This window comes from Salvia splendens, chromosome 9, assembly GCF_004379255.2.
Source record: "Salvia splendens isolate huo1 chromosome 9, SspV2, whole genome shotgun sequence".
Lineage (NCBI taxonomy): Eukaryota > Viridiplantae > Streptophyta > Magnoliopsida > Lamiales > Lamiaceae > Salvia > Salvia splendens.
In genome coordinates, this window is record NC_056040.1 from 20372637 (window position 1) to 20395954 (window position 23318).

Sequence of the window (23318 nt, forward strand, 5' to 3'; positions counted from 1 at the left end):
CCGTGCTGCCATCTGCACTATGATCCGTTGGTTTCTTGAGTTAAATTTCTTCTTCCAAGCTTTCCAGCGCTGATGTTTCTCCAGATTCATTCTCCACTTTTCAGCCGTAATTCTACATAAATTTGCAATTTAACCTTGCAGTTTATTTCAACAATTAATCTCAGTTTATTTCCTCTTAATCATGATAATTATTCTCTAAATTAAACCCAATTTTACCCCAAATTACTCCTGCACTACACGGTATTCATACCAAATCTGTTCCCATAATTCTTCACTATCATAATCAAATTTTGCCATCAAACTCCAAGCAAATACATTCAATTTCAAGAACTGAGAGAGTTTTGTCAAGTGCAGTTCTTCTCTACACTTCCAATTTTTTTTACTCAAGGTAAAATATATCCACAATCTAGAGAATCTCTATTTCCCAGCTTTTGAAATCAAATTTATAGAATTTCTTGGCAAACACTTCAATCAAGAGTGACAATTCCCCATCATTTTATGCCAACACTATCAATAAAGGTAGGAGTATAATCTCTCGTCCATTCTAAATCCTCGAACAGCATGAATTTTTTAGCATTAATTTCACAAGTCTCAAACGATAATCACAACCCGAAATTTTGACGAATCAAACAAAAGAAAATGAACTCAAAGTAAAAAAAGCTTAAACTTTAGGGGTGGTGGGGAGTTGAATGGAGCCTCTAAAGTCTACTCCTTAATATTGTACCGAATGCGTCACGTCTTCATAGGTGACGTCATTCTTTTGTTTTGAATGCTTCCGCTAAGTTTTGAATGCTTCCGCTAAGACTATGTTTTCATTTGGAATAATATTTCATTAACTAGGAATTACTCGAATTTCCGTACATCAGTTTGATACTCTGATTTTGAATAAATTGTTTCTCTTATTTTAATAATGTCTAAGATAATATTGCTTCAATTCGTCTTTCTATTCCGCTTCTTAAATTCTCCCATAGTCGCGATCAATTATTCTTACTATTCATGGAAATACATTTTAGTTTTTCATTTTCTCTTCTCTAATTTCTCTCTATTCTCCGTCTTTATTTACATTGACAGTTAATAGTGCCCCTGACACTAGAACTAACAATGGAAAGAAAATGTGAAATGATACATCAAATGAATTAAAATTTTGTTTAGATACTTCCGATACAATTTATTTTCACAAAGTATCGCATATATGTATCGTACATCTAAAGGCCATTTTTGCAGTTCACTCTGCATTTTATATGGATGGAAAATGAGAAGTATCTACTTTAGTATCTGTTAAAGGGCTGGTTGGGCTTGTTTTGACAGCTCTACCAAGAAGTGTTGAATTAAAACAATATGGGAAGCCTTCTAAAAGGAACCGTTGCTTACAACATCCCAATATAATATGATGAAAATTTATACTAAACCCTTGTTGCCAATTGAGGTATCTATTTGTAGCCATGAAACAACCCTCCATAGAATTTCAGAACATCCTAGTTTTTTAAAAAATTAAAACTCTTATATATAAAGGAGGAAATTAGAAATGATGTCAAGAGGGCTAGAACTCAGCACCTCAAACAATAATGTCTAAGCTCCTTGTCGCTAGGACAAAGGCTATGGACAAGTTCATAACATCCTAGTTATCCAACAAGACAATTCTAATTTCACTTCACCCTTAAGTAGTAGTAGTATGAGACATTTTTGCAATTATAACAATCTTGAATACAGAAACCATTTTTTCAGGTAATCAACATCTCCTTATCTTTTGTCATATGCTTCATCTTATGCACATGAAGATGAGTGACAAAGTTTTCCATCCTCAAACATCAAAACTACATTTTTCAGGCTCAACTCCCCACCCCATGAAATCTGAGAGTGTCATTGTCCTTGACATTGGTGTGTTTATACCACAACTCATCTTCTCCGCCGACTCGTCTCCTGCGCTCATGACGTTGCTCTTCCTTGGCAACATCGTAGCCCCCGTGCCAGATTCTCGAGCCATAGTATTAGCATACAGAACATCATCTATACGTGACATAACCGTGTTGGCCAAGGTCTCCAGCACTCTTGAATAGCTCTCGAGGATCGCTAGCCCTGCATCCTACCTCAACACAACCAAAAAACCATATTAGTGAGTCCCAGACAAGTTTGTAAAGAGACCCAAAAATGAACTTTATATTGTACTTTGTTGTACTGGATTTTGGTGATATCAAGTGACGATTGAGGAAGGCCAGGAAACTGATGCTTCAATAGGATCAAGATTGTCTCTAATCTCTCCTCAAACATACATCTCTTCTCCGTGCTTACAGTGAAACCCCATGAAGTCTTGTTATCCTTGTTATTCATTTTCCTCTTCCATATCACAATTGATGCCTCAATTCTGTTGTTGATATCAACCACTTTGTTTTCAGATGACAAGTCCAGGGTTGATAGAAACTGTTGAGGATCAAACACCTCATCAGTTATGCTTTTGTAGATTGAATCACCTAGGCATGATTTCCCATTCTACATGAACATAAACACAAAAAGTCAAGATATGTGGTATCGAACTCTTCTTACATAACTTTGACTGTTTAAGTCATGAAATTTAAGTATTTATAATTTCAACCTAGTGATATAAACAACAGTAATGCCTTCTTTGTTTAGTTCAAAGTACCTTCGGAAGAGTTTCCAGGTAGGGTTCAGGGACATCCATGTCTGATAAAATCTGAGCATTGATGGCCATGGATGCTTTGAGCACTTGAATTACAGCGTCCTTCTGCTTCTGCATGAAGACGCACGAGTCTTGGGAGAGGCCATTTGGTGGAACCTTGATTGTAGGAAGCCACCACTTGTCTCCTCTCTGAACCCCTTTCTCAGACTCCTCAGCATCTTTTGAGACATACCAATATTGTTGCTCGTTCTTGAAGTTATCAAGTGTGTCCTAACGAATCATGCAATATTATTAACTTGTCATTGCAAATAGATTAATGATTTGAGTATAAGCAGGTTGTTACAAGGAGCATGGTGTCAAGCTTGCGCAGAGCTGGGATGTTCATTAGGAGGTCTTTTCTTTGTTGTGTCACCATTATCTTGCAAATAAACAAAAACAAGTGATTTTGGTTTTGGATAAGTAACGCTAAATGGGATTTATCAGACTACACATATATAGTGTTTAAATGACCTCCATGTTTGTTCCATCTTTCCCTTTCTGCTCAGAAGCAACGAATTCGACGATGTGATCTGTGACAGACACAAGCCAGTCCACTTCTCTCTTCCACCTCGCCTTTCTCTCTTCAGACATTGGCTCTAACTTCGATTGTTCTCCAAATACAGAAGCTGCAAAAATAACATAATATCGATCAAATTAGAAAAATAATTGACATTTGCAATTTAATCCCAAATTAAGATTGGGTACTAAATTAATGGTACCAGCGAGATTGGTGAGGGCGTTGGACAAGGCGAGAGCAGAGGAGACACCCTTTCCGCTGCCGGACATGTCTTCGCCGAGGAGTAGCTTGGAAAACCTCTCCTTCATCATGTCTGTTTCTAGACCAAAAAATGGAAGCAACGTCAAATTCTGACAAAGATCTTCAATATATACTTATAAATCAATGAATGTACTTATAACAGAATGTGAGGAACACCTGAAACTTGCTTCTTCTTTGGTGATGAAGGAGCTGCTGCTCCGTCATTACCATTGCAGGAAGATGAGGAAGGGCTCTTGTCGCTCGCATTCTCAGAAACATTTTCAGCTTGCTCAGCTTCCATAGATTCAATCTCCATTATCTTGTTTATGGTTGTATGCTTGCATCTTTGTCCCTCGTATTCGATCTCAACAATTTCCGGAAACTGCCAGCATTCTGTGCTGTGTTCCGATCATTTGCAAACCATGTGGCAGAGTGCAAGGGAAAGACAAGGCAATGATACATGTGATCGATCTCATCTTTTTTTTTTTTCTTTTTTCTTTTTGTAAGTTTTTGTTGGAGGTGTTGAGATGGAAATAGATAATGTGATTGGCAGCAGATTTCCAAAATGTAGAGAGAATAAGAGATGAGAATGAATGGATAAACTTTTCAAGCATGAGCAAGAAGCCCGGGAGAGCATACATAATTTATATAGTACACAAATCAACAATGTTCATAGTGATTAAAAATTGTGGACATAAATCATGATTTTAGTCTAAGTTTAATTATTGTTCTGTATATCATTACAAATTCAAATTTTACACATATGAGTGAGGTAACACGTGACCTACAACTATGTTAGAAAAATCAATTAGAGCATCCACAATGGCGGCGAGCCCACCGGCTAGCCGATCCCTGGCGCTCGCCGGTCCGCTCGCCGAACCATTGCAGCCGGCGAGCGCCAAATAGGCGAAAAAAATGGCGAGCGCACGCCGATTCCCGACCGCTGGCCGATGCGCTCGCCGATCGGCTGGCCACCATTGCAGGCTCCCGATCGGCAAGCGGATTTTATTTTTTATTTTTTATTTAATTTTCGAAACACTATATATACGCGATTTGCACGTCATTTTCATTTGCACCACTTGTTTTAACGAGTATTCTCTCTATCTTAATTCCTGCACAAGAGCAACAACGCGAAATGAGTAGCGCGGGTGGTAGAAGTGGTGGTAGTGGTGGGGATGCTGAGGAGTACGACCGGCGAATGAACGAAGCGTTGGAGGCGTATACGTCCCGTGAGATAGACCGGCTGTTACAGAGGGCCTTGCAGCCGGCGGTACCTCGACCTCGACCCGTTGTCCACCGCCGAGCAGTGATTGAGCGGGATCACGTAGCTGCACATCAGCGGCTATATGAAGACTACTTCGCACCGGAGTTGCGGTTTAACGCCAACCTTTTCAGGCGGCGTTTTAGGATGAGCAGGGCCCTGTTTATGCGTATTGTTGACGCTTTGGAGCGTCGATATCTGTATTTCCGCTTCAGGCACGATGCGGCTGGAAAATCCGGCCACACACCTATTCAAAAGTGCACTGCGGCAATCAGGCAGTTGGCCTACGGAGGCGCGGCAGACATGTGGGACGAGTACCTCCACATCGGTGAGATGGGATATACCCTAGGTGGTCTGTCTTTGTGAAGACGATCAGGTGCGCATCAGATGAGAGGAAGGCCTACTTTGCGGAACGGCAAGAGTCGGCGCGCAAGGACGTGGAGCGCGCATTTGATGTGCTCCTGTCTCGATGGGCGGCAATTAGGGGTCCAACGCGGTTGTGGCATGTCGACTGCATTGCTGATATAATGTACGTCTTTATTATCATGCACAACATGATTGTCGAAGATGAATGTGTACAACTGACTAGTTGGGCCAATGACAATAATGAAGTCGGTCCAAGCCACGGCGTGGCCGCCCCGAACGTACGAAGTGGGGTACCTCACGATGAAGCCGGCCGCCTCCAAGCACATGCCGACATGCGCCAAGTAGAAGCTCATATTCGACTCCAAAAGGATTTAATTGAAGAGTTGTGGGCGCGGAGGACTGCACGGAGTTAGGTTTTTTTTTTAATTATGTAATTTTTTTTAATGTACCTTTTTTTATTTAAATAAAATTATTGCATTTTCCCGTATCTGTGTCGTAAGTTGAAGTCAGTATTTTGTGTGATTGTTATTTTTATTATTTTGTTTATTGTGGCTAGGCTATGGCTAGGCTATTGTTTGTCCTGTTGCTTGTCCTGATGATGTGGCAGGAGGAGTTTTTAGTGCAGATGATGTGGCAGGAGGAGTTTGTGGCTAGGCTATGGCTGGGCTATTGCTTGTCCAAAACCATTGTGGATGCTCTTATGATAAAGACATTGAAAATTTGAAAATAAAGCATTTAGCCCCATGATTACACAATCCACCTTATACGGGCTCACTGGAGAACAACCGTCGAGCACTGCCACCCCCTAAGTCACCGTCGCCACATCGGCTTGTACATCTGACAACGACCTTAAGGCGATCACAAAGGACGCTAGGTCCTCCCGATGCACTATTTATTAGTACTAAAAATACCTGCAAGCATACATGGTAGATCTAGTATAGCTAAATGTCAGTATCGGGATATCGAACACATGGAATAAGATTGCAACTGACTATCATATACTAAGCGCCATATACTATTTAGAGGCACAGAGGTTTTGGTTTGATTTTTAAAGCTAGACTGAAAATAAATAACCAAATAACAGAAAACATATAAACAAATACTAATACAAAGCAGACGAATGAAAGTAGAATTTTTGGATCCAAAAGCACAATCACAAGCTATTATCCAATTGACTTCCATGAATTACAATCTCTATAGTTATTAAGTCAGTCACTTGACTAGATTAAATCCCCTCCCAAAGTGAGAAATCCGTGGATTAGTTGTTAAGATCAAAGTCCCATTTAAATCTCTAACATCTAACTCCCAAAAGATCGTTAAGACCAAAAGACGTAAAACCTCAACCCTCCCGAGTTCTATTGAATTAAAGTGTGAATTATCTCTTTTCCAAGTCAATTATTTCATCTCCCGAGTAGTCTAATCAACTCTAACATATATTCAAGAGGTAGCTAATCAATTGAATATAGAAGGCACAAGGATAAATCAAACAACCACAAGAGCTAACGAGGAAAAATAATTGAATATCTTCACCAAAAATTCTACAAAAGATGTTCTACTCATAGACAAGTAAAAACAACAATTAAAGTACGAGACATGAAAGAAATTGATAAAACTCAAGCTCCGCTCCAATGGAAGATGGATGAATTATATGTGGAATATGGGATGGAAGAATGTGTAGAGAGTAGGGGTGCTTAAACGGTTCTCCGGTTCTCGGTTAACCGGAGCTGAACCGGAACCGACCGGTTAATTGAGGAACTGAGAACCGGAAATTCGGTTCCGGTTCCGGTATCGGTTCTAACTTTTAAAATAAAACTGGTTCCGGTTCTAACCGGGAACCGGATTATAATTCAATTTTATTTTTTAAAATTTAATATACTAATAAAATCTAACTACATGTATTTCTCCAATCCATTTTTTATGAACTGACTACTATGAGTAGGACATCATAAGTTTGTTTTTAGTTTTCAAAAATAACTTATACAAATACAATATCATTCCATATGATAGAAATTTAACTTTATAGCATATTTATGTAACAATTCATTTAACATACGATTTTAACATGTTTGTAAATAATTCATTAACTATTACGTCATAAACCAAAAAGTCACAACAAGATAAATTAGTATTGGAAATTGCATTGAATATTTGTTTAGCCAAAATAAAAGGAAAATGGAATTCAATTTTAAAACTCATTTTTTTTATATAAAAATTGCTAAATTCTAGAACTCATTTTTTTTATAAAAAATTGCCAACATAAACTAGTCCAATGTACTACATTTGGCATCACTCTTACCTATACATGAATATTATTGCATTGTTGATTTATAATTTTTGTGTATTTATTTGAATTTTTAGGTATTATTTATTATATTTCTAGATGTTGGATTATTATATTTTTAGTATTAAACTATTTAAAATTATAAATAAATTCGGATTAAGATCACATATCGGTTCCGGTTTGGAACCGGAATCGACCGGTTCTTAACCGACCGGTTCCAAACCGGAACCGATCGGTTTCAGTTCTAGAATTTATGAAAAATTAAAACCGGTCAACCGGTCCGGTTAGAACCGGAACCGACCGAATAAGCAGGCCTAGTAGAGAGAGAAGGATTGGAGGCTCTGAGATATGGGATGGAAGAAGGTGGGGAGAGGGAGAAGGATTGGAGACTTTGAGATGAAGATTATGAATTAGGTTAAGAGGTATTTATAGGGTGGAAAAAGGTTTACCTTTGATAATTTTCGTGCCCTACAATAAATGAGAGAGATTTGGGCAACAATTTATTTTATTCCTTAAATTTCCACCTAAATTACCGTCAGTTTTGACTGCACTGCACAATGTTTGTAGAATGGTCATAACTTTCTCTACAGAACTCCGATTGAGACGTTCATGGTATCCACGCGAAGCTCTTTTGAATATGAAGAGAATGATATTAACTAATTCACTGATTGGACTTCAACAACGCTGGGAAAATCGGCTTGAAATGAGGCTGCTGCACCTTGGCTCTTTTGCATCTTTTTTCAGTGTTTTTATATCATTTATTAACAAACACATCAAAAATACCAAATGTATAACATATGCAATTTAAAAACATAATTTGCATGATTGATATTTAAAACGAGTCTAATCTAATCCTTAAAAACATGCAAAATCTGTGTACCCAAGAAGTATGTAGATTAGACTTAGATAATTTCCAATTAATTATTTTTGTCAGGTTTATTATTTTATGTGAATTTCTTTCTTTTTGAGTCGAGCATATCTATAAGCTTATTTTCAGGTTTTCTTGAAAATTCTTTCCTGAATCATATTAGGAGTTTGAACCTCCTAGTCCTATAAGTACTTCTACTTCAATCATTATGCAATAAGAAAGAATTAGAATTAATATCTTCTTCTTTCTTCTCTCTTTTTATTAATTAAGTCACCTTCCATTTAATTTTTTTTTAAATAATTAAATTATTTATTCTATAAAAATAGTATTCTATTTTTTATTTCTTATTTCTTATTTCTTATTTCTTCATACTTTATTGAGTATCGCTTAGAGCATCTCCAATGCTGGCGGACGTCAAATAGCCGTCAAATAGCCTTCACACTGCCACATCATCAGCACTACAATTCTCCTGCCACATCAGCTTGCCACATCAACTGGACATCAAATAGCCATCAAATAGCCTTCACACTACCTATCCACATCACTAATAACAATTATATAATTTAATTTACAATTGTATCAACATACATAATTTAATTTACGAGACAAATACGGAAAATTCGAATAATAATATTAAAATTTAAAAAGTACATTACTTTTAAAAAAAAGTACAACAATTTAAAAAAATTACAAAAAGTAAAAAGTACATTAATTTAAAAAAGTAAAACAAAATCACTCATCGCCGCCGTCCTCGTCTCCGTCGTCGCCCAACGCTTCTTCACTGCCGTCGCCGCCGCCTCCGTCGCCACCTACGCCGCGGCTATTCCCGCCGGTGTCCCTCCTCATCGCCTCCAGTTCTTCACGCTGGCTCTGGAGCAATACGCGAAGAAAATCCTTCACCTCGGGGTCCACCGCCGCTTGGAAGTCGGCTAAGGTCTTCACCATTTGAGCGCGCGTTTGTTGGCGCGCGAAGAATTTGAGCTCCTCGGTAGACCTGCCGAGGGGGGATGCCGAATGGACATCCTGGGAACTCGGTGTGCCCCCCCTCGCAACCTGCTGCGCCCGCCTTTGCCCAACCGGGCGAGGTCGGCGACCGAACGACCGAGGAGTCGGGACCTCCTGGGCCGTCTCGGGGAGGTCTGACGAACCACTGCTGCTGCCGCTATAATCTCCGGTATAGTTCAGTCTCTGCCTCTTCGGCCAGCCAGCGTCGACGCCTGCCCGGAATTTCTCCGACTCGTTGAGCACAACGTAGCAGTTCCAGTAGGTGAACTCATAGTACTTCTTATCCGGATCGGGGTAGGCTCTTTCCGCAATCCTCCTGCAGTCTTCCTCTGTTTGGCCACTGGTCTGCATGCGGAGGGCGTTGGCGTACAAACCCGAAAATCGAGAGACGCCAGCCCTGATTCGGTCCCAGCACTTCCGGACCTCCTCCCCGGTGCACGGTCTCCCTTCAGGGCAAAATGCCCTGTAGGCTGCAGCTATCTTCGCCCACAAGTTGACGATCCTCTGGTTGTTTGAAACGAGAGGATCGTCGCAAACACTCACCCACGCCTTGGCAACCGCAACGTTCTCCGCGTCCGTCCACTTCCTCCGGCCCCGGATTTCGGCGCGGGGCTGCGACGACTCGCCGACCTTCTTCGCCTTGCCCTTCTTCTTACCCCGCCCTACTCCCTGGCTTTGAATGAGAGTTTCAGAAACGTCGTTAATATCAAAACCCAAGTCCGCTAAGGAGAAGGTCTCCGAATACTGTGCGAAGAACCGGTGGAAAAATCAAAAGTCGGCCGATAGGCGTTGTCCCCCCCGTGCGTCGCCTGCGACTGTGGAATCATATGTTGCGCCGGTGGCATCATCTGCTGCGCCGGTGGCTGCATGCCGGGTGCCCACCCCGGCATCATCTGCATAGGGGGCTGCATGCCGGGTGCCCACCCCGGAATCATCTGCTGCCACGGGTACACGTTGTAGTACCCGCTCATTGGAGGCCAACCACCTCCCCCAGGAGCCGGGGAAGTATGGGACCCTGCCCCGGGAGTCGGGGGCGTCTGAGACCCTACACCGGGAGCCGGGGGAGTCTGAGACCATCCCCCGGGATTAACTGGAGTACCTTCGTAGTTGTTCTCCATTGCTCGTTATTGATCTTGTACAGAAAGTAAGGTAGAGAGAGAGTACTCGTTAAAACAAGTGGTGCGAATGAAAATGAGGTTCAACGCGCGTATATATTGTGTTTTGCGAAAAAAAAAAAAAAAATATTTAAATCCGACGCCGGTTTGGCGCCGATCCGGGAGCCACAATGGCGCCCGTGAGGATCGGCGTGGGAACCGGCGTCAGCGCGGGAATCGGCATGGCGACGCCGATTTTGACGCCGATTTCGCCCACGCCGGTTCCAATGGTTCGGCGTCAAACCGGCGTGGGCGAAAAATCGGCGCTCCGGTGGTGACGCCGACCATTGGAGATGCTCTTATATCCGTGGTAAAATTGTAAGCCCAAAAATGTCATACTATTTCTAATTGGGCCGCGCCATAAATCAGATTCTTCAAATTGCATACGGTAAACCCTAGTAGATTTCGCAGCGTTTCTCTATAAATAGCACAGCGAAACACATTATCAATATCCTCACCACAGAGACCTATTTTGCAAATGAATTTCAATTTCAACTATGAATTTGGGCAATGACGACCAACTGTGATAGGTCTCGTTCGTCGTAATGGCATGTTACAATGCCTTGCCGACCATCCTCTTTTATCACCACCCATAAACTGAGCCCTCCTTTTATTTTTCTAATCTTTCCTATTTTCTTCATTATGGCCGATGATTAAATTTCAATTTTGACAAGCATATGTCTGAATTCTTTATGTTGATACTTTTAACTATGAGGCTGATTTGATTCATTTTTTTCTGATAAACTTTTCAAAGATGTGTTTAGTTATTTCAGATCTAATAATTGAGCGTTTCTGGTTTGATTACAATGTTCATCCATTTTTTTTCTGATGAACTTTTCAAAGATGCGTTTAGTTATTTCAGATCTAATAATTGATTGTTTCTGATTTGATTACAATGTTAATTCCTTTTAAGTTTGAGCTGAATTCAAATATTGATATGTTTTGTTATTTTTCTGTCGATGATGATAGTTGCTAATTATTCTGACACCTCTTGTATGAGAAGAGTCGCAAGGCGCTTCTGTGAGCAGGTTATGCAACTCTCTGAGCCCAATCTTAATCAATATTTTTTTCCAATTGATCTGCTATTTTAGTTAAATGTGTATTTTTTTTGGAATCGAGGCTTCGCTATCTGGTTTGCAGAATTGTTTCAAGTTTCTGTTGACTCGTTCCCTAGAAGCAATACTAATTGTGTTGCCAGTGATGAATCCGCGAATTTCTGATGTTTGTAAATGCTGGTAGAAGATAAAGACTACGACACAAAGAATTTACGTGGTTCGATTTACTGAAGTAAATCTACGTCCACGGGAAGAAGGGAGGGCAAGATTGTATTGCTTGATCTGGGATTACAGCTTACAACACAGACTTGCTATATGATCTTTTATCTCTAGAGTTAGTAAATCCTGGTCTATCAGATCTAAGTTCTTTTTATATATTGAACTGAGATCGTGACTTGCATCACCACCCTAAGTCGTGGAGGTCATGGAGGTCATGAGATCCTGCATGGCCACTAACTAGGCAGTGGCTTACATCATCAGTAATTATGTCGTGGATGTCGTGGAGGTCATGAGAGCCTGCATGGGTCCACCACTAGATAGATCGTGTAGTGGAGGTCGTGGCTCCCAGTTCGGTATTGCCGAGCAGCTTTTGCCGATGCTGAGACCGAACTGCTGAACTATTGCCGAGCAGCTTTGTAGAGCTTGATTGGTCGGCTTTTACCGAGCTATAGGCTGGGGCCGAACTCTTTGGTAACGCCGAACTGATACTCTTTCTTGGGCTTTAGGCTGATGGGCTTTACTGCTGTTGGGCTTGTTTAGTACGTACTCCATCACTACCCCCCCCCGAAAAGCGAAGTGAATTACTTCGGCATTCTGGATAAAGGTACGGGGTAAGTTGATGTTTGTCCTCGGTCTTATGAAGTGAACTCTTCTTTGACCGGACTCGTCTTTGGTCTGATGAAATAAACATCTTTGACCGGACTCGTCTTTGGTCTGATGAAATAAACATCTTTGACCGGACTCGTCTTTGGTCTGATGAAATAAACATCTTTGACCGGACTCGTCTTTGGTCTGATGAAATAAACATCTTTGACCGGACTCGTCTTTGGTCTGATGAAATAAACATCTTTGACCGGACTCGTCTTGTGTCCTAATTTGGCGAGTTTTATCGCTCGGATCGGACTTTCCGTTGTCCTAATTTGGGGATCGGACTTTCCCTTGTCCTAATTCGGCGAGTTTTATCGCGTGGATCGGACTTTCCCTTGTCCTAATTCAGGCAAGTTTTATCGCGAGAATCGGACTTTCGTTGCAGTTCGTTTCAGACGAAGTGCTTGATTCTTAAGCTGAATTGCGGTCTTGTATCCTCTTTAGAAGCTTGGACTTCACAATCGTTGGCTTATTGCAGTTCGTTTCAGACGAACTGCTTGTTTAAGCTGAATTGTGGTCTTGTATCCTCTTTAGAAGCTTTGACTCACAATCGTTAGCTTATATATGTTCTAAAAAGGGGATCAGCCTTCGAAGAACAAGATACCTCAGCAACATTTGTAAGAGACGACACGCACATAGACAGACAAAACGCACATAGACAAAACGCACATAGACAAAAAGACCAAGCAAACCAAAGAAAGCACATTGACCGAACAGGACTCAAGACTGACTGACCGGACTGTCTCTTACAAATGGAACTTCTTGAGGTTGGAAATGTGCCATGTTCGGGGTACCTGTTCTCCTGACATGTAAGCCAATTTGTAAGACCCTTTGCCGAGGACTTCTGACACCCGATACGGACCTTCCCATGTGGGTTCGAGCTTGCCCAGCTTTTCTGCTCGGCTTACTTCGTTGTTTCTCAAGACGAGATCTCCCACTTGAAATTGCAGCTTCTTCACCCTTTGGTTATAATACCGGGCTACTTGCTCCTTGTACTTGGCTGCTTTTATGCATGCCAATTCTCTTCTTTCTTCGGCAAGATCTAGCTCGGCTCTCAGTCCGTCGTCATTCATTTCTGCTGAGAAATTTAGAGTTCGGGGACTGGGTATGCCGATCTCCACCGGAATCACGGCTTCAGTGCCGTACACAAGACTGTACGGAGTTTCACCGTTGGAGGTTGTGGGTGTAGTTCGGTAGGACCATAGGACTTGAGGGAGATTTTCTACCCATTGTCCTTTGGCTTGTTCTAACCGAGCTTTTAACCCTTTCACCAGGATACGATTTGTTACCTCCGTTTGTCCGTTTGCTTGTGGATGAGAGACCGAAGTGAACCGCTGTTGAATATTCAGCTCTTGGCACCAATTCTTGAACGTCTTGTCGGTGAATTGAGTCCCGTTATCCGAGATGAGGATGTGGGGTATGCCAAATCGGCACACTATGTTCTTCCAGACGAAATCCAATGCCTTCGAGCTCGTTATCGTAGCTAATGATTCAGCTTCCACCCACTTCGTAAAGTAGTCCACGGCAACGATTAGGAATTTTATTTGCCGAGGAGCTTGTGGTAGTGGTCCTACTATGTCTATACCCCATTGCATAAAAGGCCAAGGGCTTTGCATAGTGGATAAATCGGTCTGCGGCATCCTTGGGATATTTGCATGGACTTGGCACTTCGGGCATGTCTTGACGAGCTGCACTGCTTCTTGTACCAAGGTTGGCCAATAATATCCCCATCTTAGAACTTTTTTAGCTAAAGCTCTAGCTCCGATGTGGCTGCCGCACGATCCTTCATGAACTTCTCTGAGGATGTAGTCCGTCTCTTCTGGCCCTATACATCGTAATAACGGCTGAAGGTAGGACTTTCTGTATAAGACTCCTCCATGAAGTTCGTACCGAAGTGCTCGGCATGTGATTTTCCGAGCTTCTCTCTTATCCTCGGGCAGTTGTCCTTGATCTAGATACTGTAAGATCGGCGTCATCCAGTTCGGCGAGCTGGTTACTGAATGTACCTCAGCTTCATCAATGCTTCGATGCATCAATTCCTCCACCTTTGAGCTTGGACATGCGGCTAACTTACTTAAAGTATCTGCTCGGCTGTTTTCTGCTCTGGGAATGCGGATTATCCGAAAATAAGAGAAACTTCGGCTAATGCTTTGCGCTTTGTCTAAATATTTCCTCATCCTCTCATCACGGGCTTCACTTGTACCCAACATGTGATTCACTATGACTTGTGAATCACAATGGATTTTGAGAGACTTGATACATAGACTTTGCGCTAGCTGGAGTCCGGCAAGGAGGGCTTCGTATTCGGCTTCGTTATTAGTGGTTGGGAATGAGATCCGAAGTGAATAGGTTACCTCGTGTCCATCGGGAGCGATAAGCAGAATACCAGCTCCACTTCCCGTTTTATTCGAAGCTCCATCTACGAATCCGCTCCAGCAGTCCGGCGGCTCTTCTTCGGATTCCAAGGGCTGTGCTAGTTCGGCATTGGCAGAATTTTTCGGTTCGGCAATGACAGGGATTGCTTGATCGAACTTGGCCTCTGCAAGAAAATCTGCCAAGGCTTGTCCCTTGATGGCTTTCCGAGGTAGGTACTCGATTGAGTGTTCTCCCAGCTCTATGGCCCATTTGGCGATTCTGCCTGATGCTTCTGGCTTGGTCAAAACTTGCCGAAGAGGCAGATCGGTTAAGACGCATACCTTGTGAGCATAGAAGTATGGCCGCAGTCTCCTTGCTGCATTTACCAACGCCAGAGCAATTTTTTCCAGAGGTTGATACCTTGTTTCTGGACCTCTTAATGCTCGGCTTGTAAAGTAGATGGGAAACTGCTTTAGGCCTTCTTCTCGTACAAGCACCGCGCTAATGGTTTGATCGGATGCCGCTAAGTATAAGAAAATCACTTCGGCATCTGTTGGAGCAGAGAGAATTGGAAGCTCGGCTAAATAACTTTTGAGCTCGTCAAAAGCCTTTTTCTGCTCGGCTCCCCACTCAAACTTTGGTGCCTTTTTTAACACTGTGAAGAACGGCAGTTGCTTTTCGGCTGCTTGGGAAAGGAATCTATTCAATGCGGCTAGACATCCAGTTAGTCTTTGCACATCGTGTATGGACTTCGGCATCGCCATGTTCTGAATAACCTGAACTTTTGAGGGATTTGCCTTGAGTCCGTCCTTTGAAACCCAACAACCCAGAAATTTTCCCGAATCTACCAAAAAGGTACATTTTTGGGGGTTGAGTTTGAGGTTGGCTTTTCGGAGCACGTCGAGAGTGGATTTGAGGTTGTCTTCGTACTCCGAAGTGCTTTTGCTTTTGACAACTATGTCGTCGACATACACTTCAACCTGTTTTCCGATTAGGTGCCGAAAAAGCTTGTCTACCATCCTTTGATAAGTGGCTCCGGCATTCTTTAAACCGAATGGCATCTTTTTATAAGCGAAAATGCCGAAATCGGTAATGAAAGCTGTTTTCGGAGCGTCACTCTCATCCATCAACACTTGGTGATATCCTTTGTATAAATCAAGAAAACAGAAAATTTCGAAGCCGATCAAAGCTTCTACTTTTTTATCTATATTCGGAAGGGGATAGCAATCTTTAGGACAGTGCTTGTTTAGATCGGTAAAATCTATGCACATCCGCCATCCTCCTCCTTTTTTCTTGATCATCACAGGATTGGCCACCCAAGAAGGATATTTCACCTCGAATAGTACATCCGCTTTTAGTAATTGGCGGACTTCGTCATGGATGACTTGGCTTCTTTCTGCCGCAAAGAGTCTTTGCTTCTGTTTTACCGGCCGGATTGAAGGATCAATATTTAACCGATGAGTGATTACCTCGGGGGGCACTCCGGTCATGTCCAACGAAGACCATGCAAAGACATCTTTGTACTCCTTGAGGAGCTGAATGGTCTTTTCCCGGAGTAGAGGCGTTCCTGTGAAGCCGATCTTGACCGTTCTGGATGGATCATCTTCGTATAACTGAACGGTCATTGAGTTCGGCTCTGAAGTGACTTCGGTCATCTCGCTTGCCTCTGACTCCGGTTGCTGTGATTGCTATGCTTGATGGTGCCGAACTGATTGCTCGGCACTTTTAAGCGCAATCTGCAGACATTCTTTTGCTCTCTTTTGATCACCTCGGATGACCGCTATCCCACCTTTAGTGGGGATCTTGATGGTGAGGTGATAAGTAGAGCAAACGGCCCGAACTGTGTTGAGCCAGTCTCTCCCCAGGATGATGTTGTACGGGGACCGAGCTTTCACCACAAAGAACTCGATCATCGTATTGGAGCTTGTAGGCGCTTTTCCCACCGTGATCGGAAGGCTGATAATACCTTCAGGGCGGGTGTCCTCCTGGGCGAAACTTTTCAGAGGAAGTGGAGCCGGACTGAGCCGAGCTGGATCCACTTCCATTTTATCGAAACATTCTTTAAAAAGAACGCTGACTGACGCTCCTGTATCCACAAATACTCTGTGGATCAGTTTGTTTGCCACTCCGGCTTGAATGACAATAGCGTCTTGGTGAGGAGAGATGGCTGGGACGGGATCGGCATCTGAAAATGTAATCACTTCGTCTTTCTTCAGCCTTTTATGTGTCGGCTCCTCTTGATTGGAACCTCTGCGTTCTGCTTTTAGGGACGACTTAGTCTTCCCGGCAGGGAGAGCATCAATAGTCTGGATTACTCCATCATATTGCGGCTCGTCGTCGTCTTCGGGATCTTCATGCCTTTTCGGATCCTGAGGATTGCAGTTCGCACCTCTCTGCTTTTTGTTCTTTTTCGGCTGCTTGCTTTGGTATTTTTTTAACGTTCCTGTTTTCACAAGAACATCAATACCTGCAGCCAAATTTCGGCACTCCTCGGTATCGTGACAGTGGGCTTGATGGAAGGAGCAATATTGATCCTGAGGTCGCCGCGCGGCTGATTTCGTCATCCGCTTTGGTTTTTCGAACATATCGGAATGTAGTTCGAAAATTTCCGTTCTTGACTTGTTTAATGGTACGAACTGAGCGGGCGGCTTCTCAGGATTGAGACGTGGCCCCAATCTGCCTTGTACCGGTGCCCTTTGAATTCTTTCAAAAGGAGTTCGGCGAGGAAGCACCTGGCCGCTTTGATCGGGCTTCTTTTTCTCTTCTCGGGATGAGCTATCTAAAGACCGTTTTCGACGGTCTGCCTCATCCGCACGGGAAAACTGGTCCGCAATGTCCCACATTTCTTGAGCTGTTTGCGGACCGCACTCCACGAGCTTTCTGTAGAGAGCTCCGGGCAGGATTCCATTTTGGAATGCCGAAATGACAAGTAGATCATTGAGATTATCTACTTGTAGGCATTCCTTATGGAATCTCGTCAGGAAGTCGCTGATCTTTTCGTCGCGACCTTGACGTATAGAAAGCAGCTGAGCCGAAGTAATTCGGGCTTCCGCTTTCTGAAAGAACCTCCTATGGAAAGCATCCATTAGATCTCGGTAGGATCTAATGCTGCCTTGAGGAAGGCTGTCGAACCACCTTCTGGCGTTCCCGATGAGCAGCTCGGGGAACAGCTTGCACATATGGACCTCATTGAGACCCTGGTTCGCCATATTATATTGATAGCATCCCAAGAAGTCATGAGGATCCACTAGCCCGTCATAAGTCATTGACGGTGTCCGGTAGTTCCGCGGCAAAGGAGTTCGGGTGATATCGTCCGAGAACGGAGTCTTTAATGCTCCGTACATGGCGAACCCGACATCTCTTCGGTACGGAGGAGATGGAGTTCTCCTGTGGTTCCGGTACCGAGGAGGAACAGGAACATGTCGGGGTTGAGGATTCTTTCTCCTGGAAGACACGTCACTACTGCGGTAGTGACTTTCATGTCTGGATGAGGAGGGAGAATCCGCCGTTGTCTTCTCTGGCTGTTGGCTCTTCTGCAGGAAGGTTAAGAACTCCTCCTGCTTCTCGGCCAAGAACAGCTTGACAGCTTCATTTAAATCGGGCTGCTGGGAAGACTCGGTTCGATCTCTCCTGGAGTGGCTTGTTCCTTCTTCGTGAGAACTGGAGACAGATTTCTCACGAGGCTGCTTTCCAGGCCTATGGGCTGCTGGATTAGCTTCCTCATGATTATCACGGACGGAGGCACGGGTGTTATGTGATCTGGTATGCATTTTTTTTTTTTTTTTTTAGTGGTGGAAAAAGGATCAAAAATTCGCTTTATCACAAATTTGGTTCTCTGTTTCCCACAGACGGCGCCACTTTTCTTATCTATTTCTTGTAATTTCTTTGGATTTTGAGAAGCGTTAAGGCAGCTATATCATTCCTAATAATTTTGCTTTTTGCATTCCTTTTTATTTATGTTCTTCTAGAGACCATTTCATTACTCCTTTAAAAAAATCATTTTGTGTAATACAGACTTACCAATAAACACAGTTATATAGAAAATATTTAAAGTGATCTAACAAAAATACTAACCACACTCATTCAAGTAAAAATTATTGACTTAAATTCACCACGTCACGGCTATTTCAATGGTTAGGACTTAGGAATCATGAGTCAATTTTTTGTTTGGGATCAATAAAGGTTAACAGTACTCACCAAACTTAAAATTGTGTTTTGGATCAATAAATGTTAACAGTATTGTCACAGTTTGCATTAGTAGAAAAATACATACAAAATATATTTTTTAGATTTAGGTTTTTATTAAAACTATAACAAAAAGCTTTTCAGATTTTGATATGAGGAAGAGAAATAAAATTCCAAAGACACAAATTTTTGTTGTTGACAGTTGAAAATTTATTTTAGTTAAAAAATTTGTAAATCTATTAGTAGAGTATAATAATATCCTACATTCCCAAATATAATTGTTGTTGTACCGTTTTTCCTCAATTTTTTTTCTTTTTTCGTATTTTGTTAATCTCAAAATTTATTCCGATATCTTCTATAAAGAATTCATTTACAATAGTAATTCTTTCCACACCCTAAATAAATTCTCTCAAACTGATCTTTCTATCTTATTTCCATTTTCAATTAAGGTATGTCCCTCTCGGTGGTTTGCGTTAATGGAGCAACGTTGTAAAGAGTATTACGACATCCATGCCGCTCTTCCTCCTCTTGTATGAAGAACTCGACGCCACATTTATTGTGATCGGCAGAATCCTGCTCAAAAGACTCGTTTAGAATAATGATTTTTGTTATTAACAATAAATTGTAATTTTAGGATTTTAATTATGTAATATTTGATTTTTTAAATAATTGTCATTTTTAGGATTCGAATATATTGTTTAATACTACTCCCTCCGTGCAAAGAATATGTACTTTAGGGTTGACACGAGTTTTAATGCAAAATTGTTAAAATGAGAGATGTAGAGAAAAAAGTAATTATAGTATTGTTAGTGGAGAATTAGACCCACCTTATTAGAGAGAAAAAAGTTTCTAAATTGGAAAATGCATATTTTTGTGGGACATATTAAAAATGAAAGAGTGCATATTCTTGTGGGACGGTATAATTTAGACTAAAGTCTCAATTTGGTCCTTAATATATAGGGTTTTTTTGATTTTGGTTCAAAATATTATCTTTTGAATTATTCAGTCCCTCACATTTGAAATCGGATCACATTTAGTCCGAAATCGACGGATCCGTTAAAATGTACTCCCTCCGTTCCATAGTAATGCAGGCATTTCTTTTTGGCACGGAGATTAAGAAAAATTGTGTTAGGTGAGTTAAGTAAATGAAGAATAAAGTGGAAAATGAAAAAGGTAGAGAGATAAAGAGAGAGAAAAGTAAGAGAGAGTAAAGTAGGTGTGGAAAAATGTGTTAAGACTTTTACTAAAAAGGGAAATGACTCTATTACTATGGAACATACCAAAATGACATTATTACTATGGAACGGAGGGAGTAACAGTCAATGAAATTTAAATCAATTTTGACTGGATTAAGAGTTATAATTATGTTTTATTAATGGCTAATATCAAATTAACCTAAAACTAAAAAATTTAAATTAAAACAAAAAATGGCCACCCCTTCACTTCATCTTCTTCCCCTTCCCCTTCCAACACAGACCCCGCCGCCTTCCCTCTCCTCAAACTCCTCCTCGCCACCATTCTCACTCTAGTAACCTTTCTCTCTCTAGAAGAACGAGAGGTCCTGGCCTACATGCTCACCAGATCCCTCCAATCAACCAACAAGAAGCCCCCTTCCAAGAAGCAGTGCCCCCACAATTCGCCGCCCCTCTTCGACTGCGACTGCTTCCACTGCTACACCAGCTTCTGGTTCCGCTGGGACTCCTCCCCCAACCGCGAGCTCATCCACCAAGCCATCAAAGCCTTCGAGGACCACTTGAACTCCAGCGACTCTCTCAACAACTCCCCCAAGACCAAGCACAGGGACAAATTGGCCCTCCGCAACAAACCCCTAATTTCCTCGCTGCCCAAAAATCAAGAAATTCCCATCTCCTCCGTCGAGCCACCGCCCGATGCTGAGGCTGATGGTGATGAATTAGCCACGGGAGTGAGTGGGAAGAAGGAGATGGAGGACAACTGTGTGGCAGAGCCGGCGGCGAGGCCGAGGACGCATAAATGGGCTTTTGCAGTAACAAACTACTAGTAAATAGAATAACGTATAGGCATTACAACTTCAATCAACAAAAATTGGATCAAGTTTTATTAGCAATATTTAGAAATATAAAATATAAGTTCCAGGTGCCCAAGTGGTGGCAGGAAGATGGGGAGGTAGCCGGAGATTTGATTATTATGCGATAAAACGAACAATCAATCTTTCTCAGACAGAGGCTAACCAGTCATCATCCATCCCTTCAATTCCTTCGATATCCATGCTGCAAAAATAAAAAAAATTGTTCGTTATTTTCGTTTTTTTTCAAAAATTATATTTTATTTTTATGTTTAAAAACCCTAAATTATGTTTTATTTTTATGTTTAATTTTGATTTTTGTTTTATTTTAATTTTTTATTTTTAGGTTAATTAGATATTAGCCATTAATAAAACATAATTATAACTCTTAATACGGTCAAAATTGATTTAAATTTCGTTGACTGTTATATTTTAACGTATTCGTCAATTTCGGACTAAATGTGATCCAATTTCAAATGCGAGGGACCGAATAATTCAAAAAATAATGTTTTTGATCAAAATAAAAAAAACGCAATATGTTAAGGACCAAATTGGAACTTTAATCTATAATTTATTGGTTGAGAAAAAAGACAAGAAAAAAAAATGAAATAGTAAGACCTATGAATAGTTAAATGAAGAGATGGTGGAATCATGGATAATTCTAAGTGTTATCTCTAGAGTAGGAAATAAGGTAAAAAAAATGTGATGTCAGACCCACGAATAATTATTGGAAAAAAAGGATGATGGAGAGACACATTGTCGATGCTCTAAACATGATAAAATTCTATGCACATTAATTAAAACAGCTAATCAATAAACCCACCGTCGATGTAGCATCAACCGTGACCATTTCATGCAATTTTGTGGCTAAATAAATAAATACACCACAAAGCATTCATATATTGAAGCAACTGACCATTTCTCCCGTGGTTAGATCTTGATATTTGTGATCGGGTTTTGGAAGGAAAGATGATGCACGCGACCTCCGAATCGGACATGACGAGCGTCCGGCCGTCGTCGGCGTCTCCGAGGGGCTACTACGTGCAGAGCCCCTCGCGAGACTCCCACGACGACATTGACAAGTGCTCCTCTTCCAACGACCGTAGCACGTTGGACTCGCCCACCGCTCCAAGGCATTCTCTCACCTCCTCCTCCTCCACCACCGCCGCCAGCCGCCGCAGGTGGAACAAGCACTATTGCAACGTGGTGTCGGAGCCTTTCATGACGATTACTATGGGGAGAAAGCCTATGCCAGGCAGTGCAATTGCCTCATTCTTGGCATCTCATTCCTCCTATTTTTTTCAATGATTTGGTTGGCTTTTTTTGGGGTTACCAGGAATTATAAATCTCAAATCACCATCAAGGTATCCCTCTTTTCTTAATGATGATTCCGCGAATTTCTGATGTTTGTAAATGCACAAAATAAATGTAGATCAACACACAATGGATTTACGTGGTTCGATTTACTGAGGTAAATCTACGTCCACGGGGAGAAATGGGGGCAGGTTTGTATTGCTTGATCTGCGAATTACAGCTTACAACACAGACTTGCTATATGATTATTTCTCTAGAGAGATTCTAACCCTTTTCTATCAGATCTAAGTTCTATTTATACATTGAACTAAGATCGTGGCTTACATCATCACTCTAGGTCGTGGAGGTCGTGTAGGTCATGGCCTAAGATCGTGGCCTGAGTTGACGCCACGTGGTAGTGGGTATGTTGGAAGTCGTGGAAATCCTGCATGGGTCCACTAACTCCTTGTTCGGTCGAAAACTGAGACCGAACTGCTTTGGTTGCCGATCTGAGAGTAGAGCTTGATGCCGACCTGAGAGCAGAGCTTGATTGGTTGGCTTTTACCGAGCTGTAGGCTGAGGCCGAACTCTTTGGTAATGCCGAACTCCTCCGAACTCTTTGGTAATGCCGAACTCATACTCTTCCTTGGGCTTCGGGCTGATGGGCCGTCATTGCTGTTGGGCTTGTTTAGTACGCACCCCATCACTACCCCCCCCGAAAAGCGAAGTGAATCACTTCGGCGAAGTGAGTCACTTCGGCATTCTGAGAATGGTACGGGGGAGGCTGAAGTCAGGGGACGTGCCCTGCGCGTGACTGCATTAAATGCGGCATTAAATGCGACAGTAAAATCCGGCCGTAGAATCCTAAAAAGGTGGGATATGAAACGGTGCGATGATTTGAAATCTTTTCCAAATCTGATAAATATCGCCTTTCTTCATCATTCGAACACCTTTGCTATTGGCTTCTTCTGCACTCTCTATCTTTTGCGTGAAAGATTTTCTTCTAGCCGGAAAGAAGACCGTAGAGTATTTTCACAGTATCGGTGGTGAAGGGGGTAAGGGGTCTTCTAGCCGGAAAGAATCCGGGGAGAAGACCGTAGAGTATTTTCACAGTATCTTGAGTAAGGATACTGTGATATCCCTTCACGAAAAA

General features: G+C 42.0%; 2 protein-coding genes and 2 non-coding genes across 4 annotated transcripts; 3 read left to right on the forward strand and 1 right to left on the reverse strand.

The window, feature by feature from the left end:
- Positions 1–1633: 1633 nt before the first annotated feature.
- Positions 1634–3976, reverse strand: LOC121747332 (rop guanine nucleotide exchange factor 9-like). Its single transcript, XM_042141365.1, has 7 exons — positions 3609–3976; positions 3394–3504; positions 3146–3300; positions 2979–3053; positions 2639–2905; positions 2167–2487; positions 1634–2083 (listed from the first exon to the last, which is right to left on the reverse strand). Exons 1-7 carry the CDS (start codon positions 3745–3747, stop codon positions 1802–1804), a joined length of 1350 nt encoding a protein of 449 aa, XP_041997299.1. The 5' UTR covers positions 3748–3976; the 3' UTR covers positions 1634–1801.
- A 6895-nt stretch (positions 3977–10871) lies between these two features.
- On the forward strand, positions 10872–10971 carry LOC121749940. Its single transcript, XR_006039742.1, has one exon. It is a non-coding gene; the product is annotated as a small nucleolar RNA Z43 (small nucleolar RNA).
- Positions 10972–11321: 350 nt separating this feature from the next.
- On the forward strand, positions 11322–11414 carry LOC121749943. Its single transcript, XR_006039745.1, has one exon. It is a non-coding gene; the product is annotated as a small nucleolar RNA snoR1 (small nucleolar RNA).
- An 8984-nt stretch (positions 11415–20398) lies between these two features.
- Positions 20399–20848, forward strand: LOC121749272. The gene has a single exon (XM_042143858.1). The coding sequence runs from the start codon at positions 20399–20401 to the stop codon at positions 20846–20848; it is 450 nt and encodes a 149-aa protein (XP_041999792.1).
- The last annotated feature ends 2470 nt before the right edge of the window (positions 20849–23318 follow it).